This window comes from Lepus europaeus, chromosome 10 (assembly GCF_033115175.1).
Source record: "Lepus europaeus isolate LE1 chromosome 10, mLepTim1.pri, whole genome shotgun sequence".
Classification (NCBI taxonomy): Eukaryota; Metazoa; Chordata; class Mammalia; order Lagomorpha; family Leporidae; genus Lepus; species Lepus europaeus.
The window spans coordinates 78,137,065-78,157,403 of NC_084836.1; the positions used below are offsets into that span (position 1 = coordinate 78,137,065).

At 50.7% G+C, this 20,339-nt stretch overlaps 1 protein-coding gene across 1 annotated transcript in view; it reads left to right on the top strand.

The window, feature by feature from the left end:
* The window catches only part of NAPB (NSF attachment protein beta), a 41,923-nt gene that overhangs the window by 10,811 nt on the left and 10,773 nt on the right, over nt 1–20,339 (top strand). The window contains exons 2-5 of the mRNA XM_062203786.1: nt 8,041–8,120; nt 11,913–12,029; nt 13,821–13,867; nt 14,004–14,081. Coding sequence (XP_062059770.1) covers nt 8,041–8,120; nt 11,913–12,029; nt 13,821–13,867; nt 14,004–14,081 — 322 coding nt within the window. The remainder of the gene's footprint in view (nt 1–8,040; nt 8,121–11,912; nt 12,030–13,820; nt 13,868–14,003; nt 14,082–20,339) is intronic.

Here is a 20,339-nt window from a genome sequence, read left to right on the forward strand (position 1 = left end):
GGTTGCTGGCTCTGCTAATTTTGGATTTTTTATTTCCCCAGTTACATTTAAATGGAGGCTGTTGAATTCTGGCTCCTAGTTACGTTGTAGTTTTGGATTATGAGTGGTTGTACTAATTCTTGATTGATGTGTATGCTTTGGGGCGGATGTATGAACAAATTTGTACCTAGAGAGCTGCCTTAGGGGATGACGGGTCTCGTCAGTAGTTTTTAAAGTTTGAAATTCCATTTACAAACTCCTCTTGGGGACTGGTTTGGCACAGCAGCTTAAGTCCGTGTGCCCCATATCAGAGTACCTGATTCAAGTCCTGGCTACTCCCCTTTCAAATCCAGCTTTACAGTAATGTGCGTCCTGGGAGGCAGCAGATGATAGCTCAAATACTTGGGTTCCCGCCGCCCACATGGGAAACCCAGGTGGAGTTCTAGGCTCCTGGCTCTGGCCTGGCCTAGCCCAGGCTGTTCCAGGCATTTGGGAAGTAAACCAGCAGATGGAAAATCTCAGTCTTTTAAACAAAATGAAAGTAAATATGTTTTTAAACTATTTATGGCATATCAAGTTAACAGTCATTTCTGAGTTCATCTAGTAGTTTCTGCTCTTAGCTTTCTTATGTACTTAAATATCTTGTTTTTGTTTTTTCATTAAATACAATGTACATGTATTTCCCCTCTGTATAAAATGTGACTACTGCCCATATCACTGGAGGCATTGGCACTGTTGTCAAAGTCCAGCTAGCTTTCTTTGATATACCTACTTTCATAAACTTTATTTCAAGAAGTTATCCTTAACTATAGATACTTTTGTTATCCCTTAAATGTCTCCAATTGTTTCCTATGTCCAAAAACCTCTGATTATAGTTTTCCTTTGTTCCTTAAGATTTATTTTATTAATTTGAGAGGCTGTGTTACGAGAGAGGGAAGGAGAGGCTGAAGCAGGAGCTAGGGGCTTCTTCCAGGTCTCCCATGTGGGTGCAGGGGCCCAAGGCCATCTTCCATTCCACTGCTTTCCCAGGCGCATTAGTAGGGAGCTGGATCAGAAGTGAAGCAGCTGGGGCTCAAACTGTTGCCCATTTGGGATGCTGGTATTAAGGGTGGCAGCTTAACCCATTGTGCCACAACGCTGGTTCCTAAGTTTTTCTTAAATAAGGTGGAAAGCTCTCAGAACATGGAATCTAAGACTCCAGTGCAGGGGCCGGCGGTGTGGTGTAGCAGGTAAAGCTGCCGCCTGTGGTGCCAGCATCTCATATGGGTGCCGGTTCGAGACCTGGCTGCTCCACTTTTGATCCAGCTCTTTGCTACGGCCTGGGAAAGCAGTACAAGATGGCCCAAGTCCTTGGGCCCTGCACCCACACAGGAGACCCAGAAGAAGCTCCTGGCTTCTGGCTTCAGATCGGTGCAGCTCCGGCTGTTGCAGTCATCTGGGGAGTGAACCAGCAGATGGAAGACCTCTCTCTCTGCCTCTCTCTATGTTTAACTCTTTCAGGTAGATAAATAAATCTTTAAAAAAGAAAAGAAAGAGATGGATTAAGTGACTAGGAAACGGAGAGGCAGTCAGACAGGCAAATAGGGATGGGCAGATGGGCAAATGGGTGAACTGAGGGATGAGAGAAAAAACAACCCAGAGATGGGGCACGGATATTTATTCCAATAGCAGTAAAAGTTAGAGTTTTTGCACCTATAGGGAAAGCGTTACGGAGGCTGAAAAAGTAGAGGTGAGATAGACAGCTAAAGACATCACATGAATCCCTAAAACCACAATAACATAACGAGTAGGGCCAGACTGTGACGTAGTGGGTGGAGCCGCCACCTGTGGTGCTGGCAGCCCATGTGGGTGCCCGTTTGAGTTCCGGCTGCTCCACTTCTGATCCAGCTCTCTGCTATGGCCTGGGAAAGCAACAGAAGATGGCCCAAGTCCTTGGGTCCCTGCACCCACATAGGAGACCTGGAAGAAGCTCCTGGCTCCTGGCTTCAGATCGGTGCAGCTCCGGCTGTTGCGGTCATCTGGGGAGTGAACCAGAGGATGGAAGATCTCTCTCTCTCTCTCTCTCTCTGCCTTAAAAAAAAAAAAAAAGAAAAGAAAAAGAATCCAATGCAGAACACAGCCCTTGCTGACAGAGTGCCTGTTGAAATTCTAGGTGGGATTTCTCTTCCTGTTTACGGCTGGGAAGAGGGGCCTGACTGTTTCTGGGAACAGGTGGCTTTTAAATGACAGTGTTTTTGCAATTTCTCTGACTAAAGTCCAAACCAGGGGTCTTTCTGCTGGTACTTGGGCTTCTGTCTGACTGGTTTGTGAAAAATACAAAGGTACTGCCAGGTGCTGCCGCAGCCCTTGGGTCCAGGCTTTTTTTTTTTTTTTTTTTTTTTCCTCGCCAAAGATTATTTAATTGAAAGGCAAGAGTTACAGAGAGAGAGGGTGGGACAAAGAGGTCTTCCATCCATTGGTTCACTCCCTAAGTGGCTGCAACAGCTGGAGCTGGGCCAGGCGGAAACCAGGAGCCAGGAACATCTTCCAAGTCTCCCATGTGGGTGCAGGGGCCCAGGCACTTGGGCCATACCCTGCTGCCCTCCCAGGCGCACCAGCAGGGAGCTGGATGGGAAGTGGAGCAGCCCCAGGCTGCGATGCAGACACTGAACATTGTCATTGCAGCCTGTGTGCCAGGCCCTGTGCTGGTTGCCTGGCCCGAGCCTCTGTCTGGTGGCTGGGGAGGAGCCCTGACCCTGGCTGTACGGACGTTGATCCCTGTCCTCAGTCCCGCTCCCGCTTCATGATGGAGCATGTGCTTCATCACAACACCGCCACCGTGACACCCCTGCTGTGGCTTGTGACTTTACAGACAGCTCTATTTCTCCCTCAGCAGGGGTGTGTGTGCCCTCAGATCCCACATCTCCCTCCTCCTGCCCACTGCTTTAAAATAGCGCGGGTGCTGCTGTCGCTGCTGTCACACAGCCCGCTGACACAATTGCTGTGCAGGGTGGTGGGAAGCCGGGACTCAGCCTGTTGGAGGAGCCAGCGTTTTTCGCAGCTCTGCTGTTCACTGGTCTTGGTGGGACGTACTGAGCCTTTGACCACGTGTCCTCAGCCAAACCTGGGCGCTCTTTGCTGTCTCCTGTGGGCAAGCAGTTTCTGTTGTTAGTGTCTTGGCGTGCATTGATTTTGGGCAGTATTTCCTGAATAAATATGATCAAGAAGAGGGGCTGCCTTGCCTCTGGAGTTGGGGCTGATTCTACAAGGGTGGGGGTGCGGGTGGGGGGTGGGTTTTGGGTGGGCAGTCAGTGTTTTCTTTCATGGTGGAGAAAGCACTGAAATAATTACTTTAGCTTAGTTTAGCTTTCTTATTTCTCTTCTCTCTCCTCTCTCTAATCTCCTCTCTCTTCTCACCCCTCCTCTCCTCTCTCCTCCTCTCTCTCGCTCTCCCCCCCCCCTTAATTTCTTTCATTATTTTTATTTGAAAGTCAGAGTTACAGAGACAGAGAAAGGTTCACTCCCAGATGGCCGCAATGGCTGGGCCAGACTGAAGCTAGGAGCCATGAGCTTCATCCAGGTGTCCCATGTGGGTAGCAGGGACCCAGATACTTGGGCCATCTTCTGCTGTGTTTCCAGGCCATTAGCAGGGAGCTGGATCGGAAGTGAGCAACCAGGACAGGAACTGGCACCCATGTGGGATGGGAACATCACAGGCAAGGGCTTTACCTGCTACGCCACAGCGCCGGCCCCGTCAGTTTAGCTTGCTTGCTTGCTTGCTTGCTTTCTTTCTTTCTTTCTTTCTTTCTTTCTTTCTTTCTTTCTTTTTTTTTTACAGAGTTAGACAGTGAGAGAGAGAAAGGTCTTCCTTCCGTTGGTTCACCCCCAAAACGGCCGCTATGGCCGGAACTACGCCAATCCGAAGCCAGGAGCCAGATGCTTCCTCCTGGTCTCCCATACGGGTGCAGGGCCCAAGCACTTGGGCCATCCTCCACTGCCCTCCCGGGCCACAGCAGAGAGCTAGCCTGGAAGAGGAGCAACTGGGACTAGAACCAGCACCCATATGGGATGCCAGCACTGCAGGCGGAGGATTAACCAAGTGAGCCACGGCGTCAGTCCCAGTTTAGCTTTCTTAATGTAGACCGCTCACAGAATCTGATTCTGTTTTTAGAGATTTTCCTTTGCACTCTAACAACAAGTAGAATTATGTGAATGTGAGTTCTGAATATTTGTTCTTAAAACTTAGTAAAAATAACTTGCATGAATATAAAATAGTATGCACATGAGGTAATTACAAAACTAAATCTCTTCATGAAGTTTTGAAGTTATATTTTTACCAAATTTTCTACTTTTTTTTTTTTTTTAAGTGGGAATGTTTCTGGTGATTCCATTTCAAAAGTCTCTTAGTCTCTCAGAGTTCATTCAGTATTTTTATAAAGACCACTGACCTTGAATCAGTGGTAGCTACAGCATGGACCTTCGGTTCCCTGTGGGGAGCAATTCACCTCCTGATGGTGCTTTCTCTTCTGTAGAGTGGAGGTAGTGTATTGCAGTTGCTGTGGTAATGAAATGGATACAGGTGGAAATGTCTGCCATAAACCGAGCATCATGGAGTTCTGTTAGCTGCAGCTATCTCTGAAAGTAATAGGATAAAGTGCATCTTGATTAAGCTGGCTTTATTTGGAAACCTTTAATAAGAATGACTGCAGTAATTGCAGTTCGAGATTCGTGGTACTCTCTAGAAAAAAACAAGACACAGGAAAATGGCAAGGCACTTGTGGCTAAGGTTGAGAGTGCACTCATTAGGAATTTTCCGCTGGGGAAACCTACCAGCTGCTTGTTTTTGAGGAAGGTGTAGATGTAGCTGGAGGAAAAGGGACATTGAAGTGTGAGAGAGAGCTTCACTTATTCTGACTCTTCATTTTTTGGGTGGCTTGCTTGCTGCTATCTTGGCATTCAAAGGTTGCTTTCTTTTTTTTTCTTTTTTTTTAAATTTTGTGTGTTGGGGGTTGTGTATTGGGGGCGTGAGTAATTGCTTTACTGGGGTTTAATTCATATACCATACAGTCCACCCATTTAATTGTTTATTTTTTCTATCTTCTTCAAAGGCAGAGAGAGAGAGAGTGCAAGTGAGCATACTTCTGTCCTCTGGTTCACTCTCCGGATGCCTGTAGCAGCCATGGCTGGACCAGACCAAAGCCATCCAGGTCTCCCATGTAGTTGGCAGGGGCCCAATCCCTTGAGCCATCACTTGCTGCCTCCCAGGGTGCATTAGCTGGGAGCTGGACTGAGAGCAGAGTCTAGTGTCTAGCCAACACTGTGATATGGAGTGTGGTATCCTGAGCAGCTGCTTGACCTGCTGTGCTGGGACACCTGCCCCGGTTCACCTGCTTAAATGCACACTTCAGCAGTTTCTAGCATCTTCGCAGAGCTGTGCAACTGTCAATTCTAGAATATCTATATTACCTCCCCCAAAGAAACCCTGTGCCCTTTGAGTGTCATTTCCACGCCTTACACCTTACCACAACACTCTCAGCTCTAAGTGTCTTAAGTCTGTTTAGGGGGTGCTGCAGCAGGACCCTTGAGACTGGGTAATTTATGAAGAACAGTGTCCCTTGCAGTTCAGGGGGTGGGATAGTCTAAGGTCCAGGGGTAGCAGGTGGTATCCACTGGGGGCCTCCTTGCCATGTTCTTAGGCGGCGGGATAGTGAGAGAGAACCCACTTCCACATTCCCTGTTTTAGCAGCATTAATCCACTCGGGAGCTGGGGCCCCTCGAGACCTAAACCCCTCCCATCAGGCTCCATCTCCCAACACTCACATTGGGATTAAGTTTCAAAATGGGTTTTGGAAGGGAAAAAAATACTCATACCATAGCATTAGGCAACTAGTTATCTGTGTCTATAGCTTTGTCTGCTCTAGAGCTTTGATATAAACGGAACCCTAATATGACTAGTTTCTTTGACTTAGCATAACATTTCCAATACCAGTCATGTTGTAGCAGGTACGGGTATTCCTTCCCTTCTTCAGTGATGGTCCCTCGTATGTGTATGCCTCATTTACCCATCTGTTTCTCAGTTGACGGACATTTGGTTTGTTTGTATGTTACGGCTGTGATGACAAATGATGCTGTAAGCATTTGCGTGTGAAGTTGCACGCAGTGTTTTCATTTCTCTGGGGTGGACATTTAGGATTAGAATTGCTACACCATATGAGAGCTATGTTTAACCTTTTGAGCAACAGCCAAACTGTCTGCCACGGTGGCTGCTCCATTTTACATTGCTAGGAGCACTGTGCGGAGGTCCAGTTTCTCCGCAGCCTCCATAACACCTGTTATTGTCTGTCGTTGGGTTCTGCACATCCTAGTGGCAGCCCAGTGGCATTTCCCTGATGGCTAATGATGTTTTTATCTTTCCATGTGCTTATGGTCATTTGTCTCTGTTCTTTGGAGAAGTATCTATTCTGATCCTTTGTGCATTTTTTATTAGTTATTAGTCTTTTTTCATTATTGAGATGTGAGAGTTTTTGTATAGTCTAGTTACAAGTTCTTTATGAGATTTATGATGTACAAATATTCCCATGTTCTATGCTTTCATTACATGAATCTGTAATAGCAATCTTTTTTTTTTTAAAGATTTATTTATTTGTTTGAAATTCATAGTTATAGAGAGAGAGAGATCCTCCATCTGCTGGTTTACTCCCCTGATGGCCACAACAGCTGGCACTGGGCCAGGCCCAAGCCAGGATCCAGGAGCTTCATCTGGGTCCCACCCATGGGTGCAGGGGCCCAAGCACTTAGGCCATCTTCCGCTGCTTTACCCAGACCATTAGCACGGGGCTGTATTGGAAGTAGAGCAACCAGGACACAAACCAACACCATATGGGATGCTGGCGCTGCAGGCAGCAGCTTTACCCACTGTGCCACAACGGCCCCAATAACAGCATCTTGCTGAGTGCTTACTGCAGGTCAAGCTCTGAGTGGCTGCTCTGCGTGATTATTTCTTTGGGTCCCCACCAGAGTAACCCCGAGGAATGAGACGAAACCGCCCTCAAGTGCAAGAGCCGAGGTGCTTTGTAACTGAAGAACTCGCTTGGTCACGTTGTCAGTAGTTGCTGCCAGAGGTCTAGTCGCACCTGGGCCGCGGGGTTGCCCAGCCTTAACTCGACACCAGGGCTCTTTCGACGGGTTTGCTGTGACTTGCAGCTTGAGTTCCCGCTGAATTTGTATGTACCATTAATGTTTGTGTCATAGCTGGCCTCCAGGGTCAGTGTTGACTTCTCCCTCGTGGCCATGCTCCTCGTCCAGTTCTTGCTCATGTGAACTGCAGGCAGATGCCCCTGGGTCTTGACCTCTGGGTTATTACAGATTTATGATGTAGGTAGGTACGATGGATCAGTGTCCTTTATAGAGCAACCTCAGCTTAGCAAAAAGTAAGATTGAATTGGAACTCTGGGGGATTACAGAGAATTATTAGAGGAAATTTCTAAGCTGCTACAGCTATCCTTCAGTGGGACCAGCTTCCTGGGGAAGAACCTTCTGGAACTGAGTGTAGTCAGGCAGTAGTGAAGCGCCCTCCACTCAGGGTGCTGTGGCATGCGGTCCCGCACTGGGAGAGGGGCTGCTGGGCGGCCTTGCCGTGGAGCGGCCGGTGTGCTCCCAGTGCTCAGCCGTCAGCTTTGCTTTGGGTTTTCAAGTCTGAAAAAACAGTGCCAAACTCTTGAAAAAAACAATAGGGTAATAGAGTGTTGAGCTTTTAAAATGAATTCTCCTTGGAAAAATGTACTTCCAATTACTGAGACTGAGAAGACTCGGTTTTTAATCCATAGAAAGGACTGTAGTGGGAGGCATAGCCAGATCTGTAGCTGAGTCTCAGTTCCGTGCCTCTTGGCTGTATGACTCGGGCTAGTGACTTCACCGTCGCATGCCTCAGTTTCCCCTCCTGGAAAGTGGGGCCAGGAAGGTTCCGGAACGCTGTCTGGCACGTGCGAGTGCCCACTCACTGTGTTATGTGAGCCAGGGCAGGTTTGTTTGGCAGGTGTATGTTACTGGTAAAACTTAACGTCAGTTTTCAATTTTTCCCAGAGGAAACACGAGAATAGAAGAGGCTTGTGAAATGTATACCAGAGCTGCAAACATGTTCAAGATGGCAAAAAACTGGAGTGGTATGTACCAGCTTCTGTCGGCTTGCTTTCCAGGCACGTGCTCCTAAAGCGCTTGCAAGGGGGAGAGGACTGTGCCCTGGAAGGGGGAGGCTGTGGCCCGGGTGCAGGACCAGTGCTGGCTGCTGCTTGCCGTGGGCTTTGGAGACCTGACTAAAGGTCATGGGTAGGCACGGCATAGTTGGCCCCTGTTTTAGTCCCTGTAAAGCACCTGATAACAGTGGGCACGTGGTAACTAAATGATTTATGCTTACTAGGAGCCAGGAAGAGTAATCTTGGCTTCTTAATGTGCTCAAAGAAATGCTGTGCCCTAAGGGATGCAAGTTGTAGAAAAACTCATTGGAAACCAGTGTCATAAACCGAAATGCATGTTACCTAAACACTGGTTGAGAATTTCTAACCTTTCCCACCCTAAGAGAAGTGATGGTGATACTGATAACCAACAGTGCAAGTGTTTTTATCCTCCCCCAGACTCATCACTTTATTTGTTTATTCCTTTTTATTTATTTGAAAGGCAGAACAATAAGCCGGGAGGAGGGCTTTGGGAGATGGGTGGAGGGGAGAGAGATTTCGTCTGCTGGTTCATGCACCAAATCCCATGAGAGCCAGGATTGGGCCAAGCCAAAGCCATTGGAGTCTCCTACACAGGCGGCAGGAACCCATGTACTTGAGCAATCACCCCGCTGCCTCTCAGGCTATGCGTTAGCAGGAAGCTGAGTTGGACGTGGAGCTAGGACATGAGCTGGGCATGCTGATATGAGATGTGGGTACCTCATTGGCATCTTTGTGTGTGTGTGTGTATGTGTGTGTTTTGACAGGCAGAGTTAGACAGTGAGAGAGAGAGAAGGGTCTTCCTTCCATTGGTTCACCCCCTAAATGGCCTCTACGGCCAGCGCACTGCGCCAATGTGAAGCCAAGAGCCAGGTGCTTCCTCCTGGTCTCGCATGCGGGTGTAGGGCCCAAGCACTTGGGCCATCCTCCACTGCCTTCCCGGGCCACAGCAGAGAGCTGGACTGGAAGAGGAGCAACCAGATCAGAATCCGGAGCCCCAACCGGGACTAGAACCCAGAGTGCCGTCGCCGCAGGCAGAGGATTAGCCAAGCGAGCTGCGGCACCAGCCCCTCAATGGCCCCACCCTGTCTGTTTTAATGAAGCAATATAACACAAATCAGTTCAGTTCATGTCATTCCAGATAAAGAGCTGGCATCCTAACAGTGGCCTTCAGGGACCATCCCCTTCCTGTCTGTGAGCTTGTTTCCTGCCCAGGCTCTGTGCACCCCCTCCTGCCTCAGAGCCTTTGCACACACTACACTGCTCCTGTCTACACACTCTTCCCCTGTGCAGAATGTGCCTGGTGCCCTGCTTCCTTCAGATCCTCCTTTAAATGTTGTGTTAGCGAGGCCTGCCCTGACCACCCCTTTAACAAGAGCAATCTTTGAGGCCAGCACTGTGGTATAATAGGTTAAGTCTTGGCCTGCAGTGCCGGCATCCCACATGGGTGGGCGCTGGTTCAAGTCCCTGCTGCTCCACTTCCTATCCAGCTCCCTGCTAATGGCCCAGGAAAGCAGTGGAAGCTGGTCCAAGTGCTTGGGCCTCTGCACCTGCGTGGGTAGACCCAGAAGAAACCCTTGGCTCCTGGCTTCTGATCAGCCCAGCTCCAGCCGTTGAACCGTTTGCGGAATGAACCAGCAGATGGAAGACCTCTGTCTTTGTCTCCCTCTCTCTATAATTCTGTCTCTCAAATAAATAAATTAATCTTAAAGGAAAAAAAAAGAGCAGTCTTCTCTTTCCTTTTTCTCTGATACCTTTATCACCATTAAGCAAAACAAATAAATAATAGTGTTTTCTTTTTTAAAGATTTATTTATTTATTTGAAAGGCAGAGCTACAGAGAGGCAGAGGCAGAGCCCATCAGAGCTGCTGTTCAGCCAGCTGGTGTGTTCCTAAACTGCCACTTGGTGGTCGGCTGCTGCCCTAGTACCCCTGTTGCCTGCCCATTACCCTGGCAGAGTCTCGGCCACTCCTTGGGACCACCTGCCTCTTTAAAGGCCAGCCGAGGTCTCCAGCTCCAGCCCCGTAGCCAGTGTCCACTCTGACTAGCCAGTGCCAACCTTAGTCTCTTGTTAATGCCGTTGAGTGAACAGTGACAACTTGCTGCTCACAGTTCTGGGGTCTGGGCGGTCCAAGGTCCAGGCGCCAGCAGACGCCGTGTCTGGAAGGGCTGCAGTGCAGGAGCAGGGCCGTGCAGCAGCTGCTTGTGTAAGGGCTCGGTCCTATGTACTAGGTTAGTCTCCTCCCAGAGGGCCCCTCCAGACTGCAACCGTGCCCATGTCACGCTACACTCACGTGTTTCCACAGCTGCCTGGGCACTCTTTATCGGAGCAGGAACTGAGTGCAGGCCGAGTAGCTAGAGTGTGCTCACCCTTGGGTGAAGGTTGAGAAGCCTACAGGGGAGTCAGTGGCTGCCTCTGGAGAGGGCTTGGGACAGGGGTCACAGGTGGAGCTTTGGTGGGATTGGGTGCAGAGTCTGTCCTTTCCCGTCGGGGGCTGCCTGTTCCAGGCTGTCCTGAGCTGGAGGCACTTCGGGTGCCCCTACCGCAGGGGACTTGCTGCCCAAGGTGGGGAGGCCCTCCCTGAAAGGCCGGGTGCAGCTTCAGCTGCTGTCCCACTGGCCTCCTGCAGGCAAGACAGGCCTGTCACCGTGTTCCCATGATGCCTTTCTCAGGGGTCCCTTCCCTCCCTCTTCGGCCACAGAATCTGTGCCCCTGAGGCAGAGTTTGCTCTGAACAGACTCAGTGTACATTTGTCACAGGCTGTGTCCCAGCAGGGATCTGGGTATTATTTATAGCCACGCCTATCAGGGTGCTCCAGGGAAGAGCACAACTTCTAACCCTGCCTGGTACAGAGCAGGCCACACCTGTGCATAAGTTTCCATCAGGTTTTGCTATAAACTAGAGGAAAAACTGAATTTTTAGGCTTTTTTATTTTTTATTTTTATTTTTTGACAGGCAGAGTGGACAGTGAGAGAGAAAGAGACAGAGAGAAAGGTCTTCCTTTGCCGTTGGTTCACCCTCCAATGGCCGCCGCGGTAGGCGTGCTGCGGCCGGCGCACCGCGCTGATCCGATGGCAGGAGCTAGGTGCTTATCCTGGTCTCCCATGGGGTGCAGGGCCCAAGCACTTGGGCCATCCTCCACTGCACTTCCTGGCCACAGCAGAGAGCTGGCTTGGAAGAGGGGCAACCAGGACAGAGTCGGTGCCCCGACCGGGACTAGAACCCAGTGTGCCGGCGCCGCAAGGCGGAGGATTAGCCTATTGAGCCGCGGCGCCAGCCAGGCTTTTTTATTTTAAGATTCAAAATTATAGGCCTCATTTTCAGTCTTTAAGAAACTCTCTCCTTAGAGCCTGTCATAGCAACTTCAGCAATGACAGCTAAGCATAGTGGCAAAATAGAAAAGGAGCCGCCAGCACCCTCGCCCTGGGTATGTTGCCTTTGCTTGGTCACTTGCAGCTGGAAGGCCCAAGGGAGCGTCCTTTACGTGTTTTCGGAGTAGAATTGAACAGCCCAGAACCTGGCTGTTGGGGAGACTGGGTACCCAGGGCTGGGACGGGAAGGTCAGGCTGCTGTTGTGTGCACCTGGGTGCACTTGACCATGGATCTCAGGTGGGAATGCTGCTTTTCATTGAGGTCCAGCACCTCAGGCGGGGGGCTGCTCTACAGGAATTCATTAATTACCAATGAATTCATTGTTGTCGCTGCTGCTTCTGATTGATTGATTGTGGTCTCCTCTTGTTCAGCTGCAGGAAATGCTTTCTGTCAGGCGGCCAAGCTGCACATGCAGCTGCAGAGCAAGCACGACTCTGCCACCAGCTTCGTGGACGCCGGGAACGCTTACAAAAAGGCAGACCCGCAAGGTGAGGCCGCCGGGCACGGGCACACAGCCAGCTGTCGGGGGCACTGACTGGGCCGCCGTGCCTCCCGCCTCCAGGCCTGCGTGGGGTCCCTTCCAGTCCTAGTAGAGGAATTTTTGTGTGTTGAAATGATAGTGACCCTTGGGTAAGATTAGCGATTTTTCCTGGTGGAGACTTCGGAGGCTTCTGTGAACAGAAAACGGTTGAAATGTGTCCTGGTGCATCCCGTATCCTGGTGGTTTAGTTGTCAGCACCGTTTTTCCTCTAACTCAGTTGATGTTGCATTTTGGAAATTTATCTAAGCCTTCTTCCATCTTGACTTTATGAACTATGTTACTGATCACAAAAGGCAACTAAGGGCCCCCTTCCATGTGCCTGGTAGATTTTAGGAGCCAGTCTGTGAGATTGTGATACCTGTGGTTCAAAACGCCTTTTGTTCATACTGTAGTCATTTTTTAAAATGTTTTTTCCATGTATTGGTTTTGAGGAAATAATGGAATTGGATATTTAGCATTTTGCAAGTTTCTTTTTTAGTTGGAAGTATGCGTTAGCAATTAACAGCATTGATTTCTTCCCTCCTGCACACTGCATGGATAGCACCACGTCTGTTTTTTTCTTTTAGTGGTACTTTCTGTTTGACACAGAAACCCCAACTTTTATGACTATGTCATATAGAAATGAGATCTTCGAGGGCTTTTTTTATACACAGATAAATCACAGTTTATTTCCCCAATGACAAACTGGACACAGACCGTGTGAGCAGTGGGAGTAGCCGGAGGGACTCACAGTGTGTCCGCCTGTTAGCATACAATACAGGCGTCATAACGCCTGGTGTCAGAGACTCTTCCCAGGACCCGGTCAGCATTCGCGTGGTCATGATACACCGCGTGAAACCAAGGGTTGTGTGACCTTGATTGCAGAAAACACGCGGCACACTCTGGGAGGAAAGGTGCGTCTGCTCCGATGGCAGGCTTCTGTGCAAGTGGGGACAGGCTGCCATTCTGGTCATTGTCTGTTTGTAAAGTGCAGCGGCAAGTTCCATTCTTTAAAATACAGTTTGGGAGGAGATCGCTTTTCATCTTTGCTGATCTGTTTATCTTCGTGATTCTTCGCTCAGGCCTTTTCACATCGCTGCCTCTTTCAAACCAAAAGCAGTCGCCCTGGAGCTGTCAGCCACGTGCAGCGTTATACATGCCAGCGTTTTGGGTCAGGGCTGTGTGCTGGCTCCCCGCTTTAGGAAGTGGCGTTGGCACTTGCTGGGGTTCTCCCCTTCCTCTGTAGATGTGTTGGGACAGGACAGGCAGCACCCGGAACGTGGGACACTGGCTCTGCTGCACTTGTTCCAGTGCTCTGGCCTTCTGGCCGCACGAGGGCTAGAATCTGCCCGAGGGGTTGTTCTCTTGTAGGGATGCTATCTTCCCGAACTTATGGGTGGTTTTAGCACATGGACATTTGCGCTCGGGCAGCTAGAATCTGCCAGTGTGGGCGACAGTCCCCACGGTTGTCAGCCCTCTGTGACCCAGTCTCTCCCGTGGAAGCAGTCCTCACCTTGAGGTTCAGCGTACCTGAGCCAGTGTTGCCCCCTGAATGGTGCTGTGCAGCTGCAGGGCTCGGAGCTGTGCCCCTGACTCTGGACTGGTGCATGATCTGTGTTTGCTCCTCGCTCACCTGCCCACCCTCTGCCCCCAACTCTCCCTCGTTAACGTTCTAACGAGAGCCGGGAAGGCAGGCTCACCTGAACTCTCTGTGACTGAATGGATTTCTCGTTGTTTTTCTCAAATGCCTGCGCTTCAGAGGCTATCAACTGCTTAAATGCAGCCATCGACATTTACACAGACATGGTAAGACCCGCACTGCTCGCTCGGCCGGCCGTGGCCAGCAGTGGCCTTCTGTTGTGTTGTTGTTTTCCGTCCCCGTCCCTGGACTGGCGTTCCAGCGGGGAGGGGGTGTGTGACTGGCTTTTGTCCTTTCCCCCAGGGAAGGTTCACCATCGCAGCCAAGCACCACATCACCATTGCGGAGATCTACGAGACGGAGCTAGTGGACATCGAGAAGGTGAGCAGCGAAGGGGGCCCTGAGGAACCTGCTCCTCTCCCAGCCGGCCGGAGTGGAGCAGTGACCCCAGGGGCTTCACGGGCCTTCTTGGCAGTGGCTGGCTGAGCAGATGGCCATTTTCCTGCAGTGAGTGTCTCGAGATGTGAGAGCGGGCTCATGGTTGTCCCCGCTGTCTCTGATTGTGTCAGACTATAGCACTCCCGACACATCAGCCACGTGGCCAAGGACTCGGGCCCTGGAGAGGCAGTGTTTAGGGGGAGAGCTCTGCACAGCCCCTCAGCATCACCGCTGTGAGGGTCGCGTGTGCACACGCTGACTGGCAACCCAGACCTCTGAGTGGCAGAGTCTGTCCTGCAGGCCCTTCGCCTGGCATGTCAGGCAGTGCGTTCTGATCTCAGGGTCCCACAGGCCCCCTTGTTTCCCTGCAGACCATGGGCTTCCTGTGGATGCCATCCCCTTGATCAGTGCAGGAGCCTCCCAGCTCATCCTGTGCTCCTAGTCCTTGTTGCCTCTGGCATCCCCACGCAGCCAGAGCTGTCCCTGTAAACAGTACTTGGGATTCTGTTTCTCCCAGCCACAAGTTTGTGTTGGCACCTGCATCACTTAGAGCAACAGCCAGAGCCTTCCAAGCAGGGTGGCCCTCATGGCCCCACGACACTGCTCCCCATGCGTCTCTGGGACCTCTCTTCTGTGGCTCTCCTCCCCTGCGAGTCCTGCTCCAGCCACCCTTGTCTCCTTGCTCATCCTCACACATGCTGGATGGGTTCCTGCCTCAGGACCTTTGCACTGTCTATTTATTCTTTTCCTCCCCCACCCCCTTCATCTCCTCCTCCTTTTTTTTTTTTTTTAAAGATTTATTTTATTTATTTGAAAAGCAGAGTTACACAGAGAGAGGGGAGAGAGAGAGAGAGAGAAAGAGAGAGGTCTTCCATCTGTTGGTTCACTCTCCAGATGGCTACAACAGCCAGAGCTGCGCCGATCCAAAGCCAGGAGCCAGGAGCTTCTTCCAGGTCTCCCATGTAGGTGCAGGGGCCCAAGGCTGGAGCTGGGTCGATCCAAAACCGGGAGCCAGGAGCTTCTTCCATGTCTCCCACGCGGGTGTAGGGCCCCAAGGACCTGGGCCATCATCCATTGGTTTCCCAGGCCATAGCAGAGAGCTGGATCGGAAGTGGAGCAGTCAGGACTCGAACCGGCGCCCATACGGGATGCCAGCACTGCAAGCAACAGCTTTACCTGCTACACCACAGTGCCAGCTCCTGGCTACTTTTGCCCTGCAGAGCTCTTTCCCAGGTGTCCACCTGGCTGGCTCCTCACACCCTTTTCACCCATGTCTGCCTGCCCCGTGTCCTTTAATTTGGCTCATTTATCACTTGTCACATGACACTCATCAAGGCCACTTGGTTAACGTCGCAGCCGTGGCCCCTGAGGAGTCCACATTCAGATCCCATGCAGGCGCGCACTGTCACTCTGCTTTGTCTCTTGCTGCCGCATGCCGTGCACTGTGACGCGCTTGCTCCGCATTCCCGATTCTCACTCTCTTGCTTGTAACTGGAGTGGCTGCCCTGCCAGCCCCAGGAGCCCAGGATGCCGTGACACTGCTGCAGATGGGGTCTGTGGAGAAGAGCGGCTCTCAGGCAGCAGCGAGGTTGGACCTGCGCTGCTGACATTTCCCATCTGGCCTCCTGTGGTTTGGTTTTCGTCTTCCCTGTGCTTGTCTGAAGGGCCACCCTGTGTGTTGGCGCACACGTATGAGCCTTCTCTCTGGCAGGCTGTGTGTGGGGCCGGGCCTGAACCCTCCTTTGTTTCTGGGTGGGATGAGGCAGGACCGAGATCTGGTATGGATGCAGCACCTTTCCTGAGGACCAGGGAATCCTGCAGAGACCGGCGCTGTGCTCAGAGCGTCTTTGCCCACAGCGGCTCCTGTGTCAGCTTCCCCTGGCGTGTAGTCAGTCCCAGGCCGTGATCTTGGGCAGCCGGTCACCACTTGGTCTTCATAAAAGTGAAAGTGGATAAAGTCATCTGTGACACCCTTTTCCTCTTCTTTTTAAAAAATATTTATTTTTTATTTATTTGAAAGGTAGAGTTACATGGAGGCAGAAGCAGAGAGAGAGGTCTTCCATCCGCTGGTTCACTCCCCAAATGGCTGGTTCACTTCCCAAATAGGCTGGAGCTGGGCCTATGGGAAGCCAGGAGCCAGGAGTTTCTTCTGGGTCTCCTATGTGGGTGCAGGGTCCCCCCAATGCGGGTGCAGGGGCCCAAGGACTTGGGCCATCTTCTACTGTTTTCCCAGGCCATAAGCAGAGAGCTGCATCAGAAGTGCAACAGCCAGGACTCGAACTGGTGCCTGTATAGGATGGGCAGCTTTACCCTCTATGCCACAGCCCCGCCCCCCCCCCCCTTCTTTTTTAAAAAAGTAGATGTTTTGCCCTAACAGTTTCTGAAACCTGCCAGATACCTCTTTGTGTTCCTGCCATTCTGTGGCTTGGCCAGTAGGTGGCACCACTTTCATTGATGTGACCTTTTCCAAGCTCTTGGGCTGGCTTCCACTGCCTTCTCAGGTGCATTAGCAGGGAGCTGGGTAGGAAGTGGAACAGCCGGGACTGTAGCTGGCGCTCTGATTTGTGATGCCGACCTTGCAAGCAGTGGCTTGACCTGTTCCACCGCTTCTTTTACTTCATGAGATAAAACATTGATCCACATAACAAGTGGGTCCTCTTTGATGGTCCTTTAAGTGATCCAGAGGAACTGGACTCACTTCTGTTTTCAGCCCTGGAACACCTGCTTTAACTCATTTATTCGTAAGGTAGTGGATGTGACATGTCTGTGTCACATGATGTCTCGGGTATTTGTTGGCAGTGGAACCTGTCTTGAGGCTACTGAAGACTTCCACGGTGACTGACACTTGACCTTGGCAGATTTGTTCGCTTCAGGTGCTGTTGGTGATGTGTTGCAGGGGCCTCGTTCCCCATTTGGAACCCCAGTGAACCTGACACCCAGATGCTCATCACGGGGGCCCCCAGTGCACTTTGCTCAAGAAACAGGGGACTGAGCCAGGCCCGGTGTGTGGGTCTGCTAAGTGTGCTCTTGTAATTGGCAATCGTGTCCTGCTTCTGGCATTTGTTATTGTCCTGGAAATTGACAGGCGCACAGGCCGACCTCCAGTGCCCGAGCATCCTGTGGGCCCTGCAGAGCCCACACTGAGTGACACCGAGAGCCAGCCCGAGCCACACTCTGCTCCCTGCCTGCAGTGTGCCTGCTTCACCAGCAGGCTCTGTGTCCCTTCTCAGGGCAGTCTGCCAGCATGTGTGAAGACCGTGGATTTGTTGGTGATTGGTTTAATTAGCATTATTAAAAACCAGATTAAATTTTTCCTTCTACTAAGGTAAATGTAATGGCATCTGACATCTTGATGAGCCAGGCCCATTGTTTAAATACGTAGTTAAAATTGAATTGGCAGTGCTTAGCCTTTTTTTTTTTTAATGTTCAAAATAGCAGTTATACGCAACCCTGAGTTCTGATAAGACCTAGGAAGATAAGTAGCTGCCCTGGGGAAGACATGGCCACCTCGAAAGGTTCATGGGAAATAGTAGAATTAAAACAGATACTGGGAGCCAGCCTTGTGGCACTGGCATCCCATATTGGAGTGCTCCTTATAGTCCCAGCTGCTCTTCTTCTGATCCAGCTCTCTGCTATGGCCTGGGAAAGCAGCAGAAGATGGCCCAAGTGCTTGGGCCCCTGCACCCACATGGGAGACCTGAATGAAGTTCTAGGTTCCTGGCTTTGACCTGGCCCAGCCCCTGGCTGTTGCAGCCATTTGGTGAGCAAACCAGCCAATGGACTATCTCTCCCTCTATCTCACTCTCCCTCTCCCTCTCTCTCTCTCTCTCTCTCTCTCTCACTCACTCTGCCTTTCAAATAAATAAGTCTTTGAAAAAGAAGAGTGTTTATTTTGGTGCAAAAAAAAAAAAATTTCAAGTCCATGTATAGTTTTTTCACAGTATGCATTTTCCGCACCTGGGAGACAGCAGACGACAGCCCAAGTATTGGGTTCCCGCCACCCACGTGGGAAACCTGGAGGTCCCGGCTCTCGGTTTCTGTCTGGCCCAGCCCTGGCTGTCATGGGCATTTCAGGAACTAACCAGCAAATAGAAGATCTTCTGTCTCGCCTTCTCTCCTTGTTACTCTGCTTTGCAAGTAAACAAATACATTTTTTCATTTTTTAAAAATGCATTTATTTGAGGTACAGGGAGAGATTGTTCCCATTCACTCTTTCCTGCCCCTAATGCCTGCAGTGGCTGCAACTGGGCTGGGCCTAAGCCCGGAGCTGAGATCTCATGCCAGGTCTCTCACATGGGTGGCAGGAGTCCAGCTACTTGAGCCGATGCTGCTGCCTCTCGGGCTGTGCTGGCCACAAGCTGAAGTCAGGAGCTGGAGCCAGGACTGAACGGGGGACCGTAGGCATCTTAGCTGTTGGGCTTATTGCCTGCTCTGCGTGTGTTTCTAGTGTTTCTTGAAAAACTTCTTATTTTCATGCTTTCTGTCCCTTACCTTGAAGCATAGCACAGTAGCTCATTTTATCCAGCCACTTTTTCTCCTATTTTAAGTAATACTGAGAGGATGTTTGTTTAGGGAGCCTTTTGGCATGGGCCAAGTGGCCAACACAGTGGATCCAAAACACGATTGTTCAAACACAGCACAAGTGTCTGTTTCTTTTTTAAAGATTTATTTTATTTATTTATTTTGAAAGGCAGAGTTACAGAGAGGCAGAGGCCGAGTGGGGGAGTCTTCCATCCCACTGTTCACTCCCCAAATGGCCGCAACGGCCAGAGCTGGACCAATCCGAAGCCAGGAGCTTCTTCCAGGTCTCCTATGTGGGTGCAGGGGCTCAAGCACTTGGGCCATCCTCCACTGATTTCCCAGGAACATCAGCAGGGAGCTGGATCGGAAGTGGAGCAGCTGGGACTTGAACCAGTGCCCATATGGGATGCTGGCACTGTAGGCGGCAGCTTTACCCACTACGCCACAGTGGCGTCCCCAAGTGTTTTTTTTAACACAGTTATTCAAGGTGAATGTTCTAGGCATGCTGTTTGGAGCACAGGGTAGTATTGGTTCTGTCTCCTATATCCTGTGGCTTCAGTGCTGGCTCAGCTGTTAGTCATCCTACTGCCCACCCAGGCAGGGCCAGTCTGCTCCCTGTGCTGTTTTATTACATTTGTTGTTTTCTTGCTCCTCCACCTGTCTGCCTGTCTAGCTCACTGAGGGCTACCTTCAAGCCACTGAAATCAGGACTAGGCTTGGGTAGGAAGGCAGTTCCTGCTGCCCATTTTGGTCTTACCGATAAAGCTCTATAATGCAAACTCACACCACCTGTTTCTGCATGCCTGCAAGCCAAGAATGAAGTCACAGTTTTTAATCCTTGGAGCAGAAAGCATTTTTTGGCACGTACAAGTTATGTGAAATTGAGACTTAATTGTGCCTAAGTAGAGTTGTATTGGGATACAGCCACACTTGTTTATTGACTGGCTGTCTTGATGCTACCTCCAAGAGAGCTAAATAGTAATTTTTTTTTTTTTCAAGATTTATTTATTTGTTTGAAAGGCAGGGTTACAGAGAGCAGAGGCAGAGAGAAAGAGAGGTCTTCCATCTGCTGGTTCACTCCCCAGAGGCCACAATGGCCAGAGCTGTGCTGATCCGAAGCCGGGAGCCAGGATCTTCTTCTGGGTCTCCCATGTGGGTGCAGGGGCCCAAGGACTTAGGCCATCTTCTACTGCTTTCCCAGGCCAAAGCAGAGAGCTGGATTGGAAGAGAAGCAGCTCAAACTCAAACCGGTGCCTATATGGGATGCCGGCACTGCAGGCGTCGGCTTTACCCACTACGCTGCAGCACTGGCCCCAGCTAAGTAGTTTCAGCAGAAATTGTTTCTCAAAACCTGAAGTGTTTGTGACCTAAGCTTAGAGAAAGTTCTCTGCACCCCTGGTTTGAGCATTGTTCAGACCTGCCTCTTGCCCTCTGGGCTACAGAAGTCACAGGTGTCTGCAGTCTTGTGAGGCCCTTATCCCTGGACTTTGCCTGGTCCCTTTCTGCTTCCAGAGTGGCACCTGGCCCCTCCCCAATGATTTCTGGCACCGGTCACCTGTGTTCTGCCTTCCGAATGGTCAGGTTCTTGGCTTCCCTAAGTCTGCTTGGCATGACGGGCTTCTGGGGCTCCAGACTGTAGCCTGTGTCTCCTCTCCACTTGACTGTTAATGGGGTGGCATT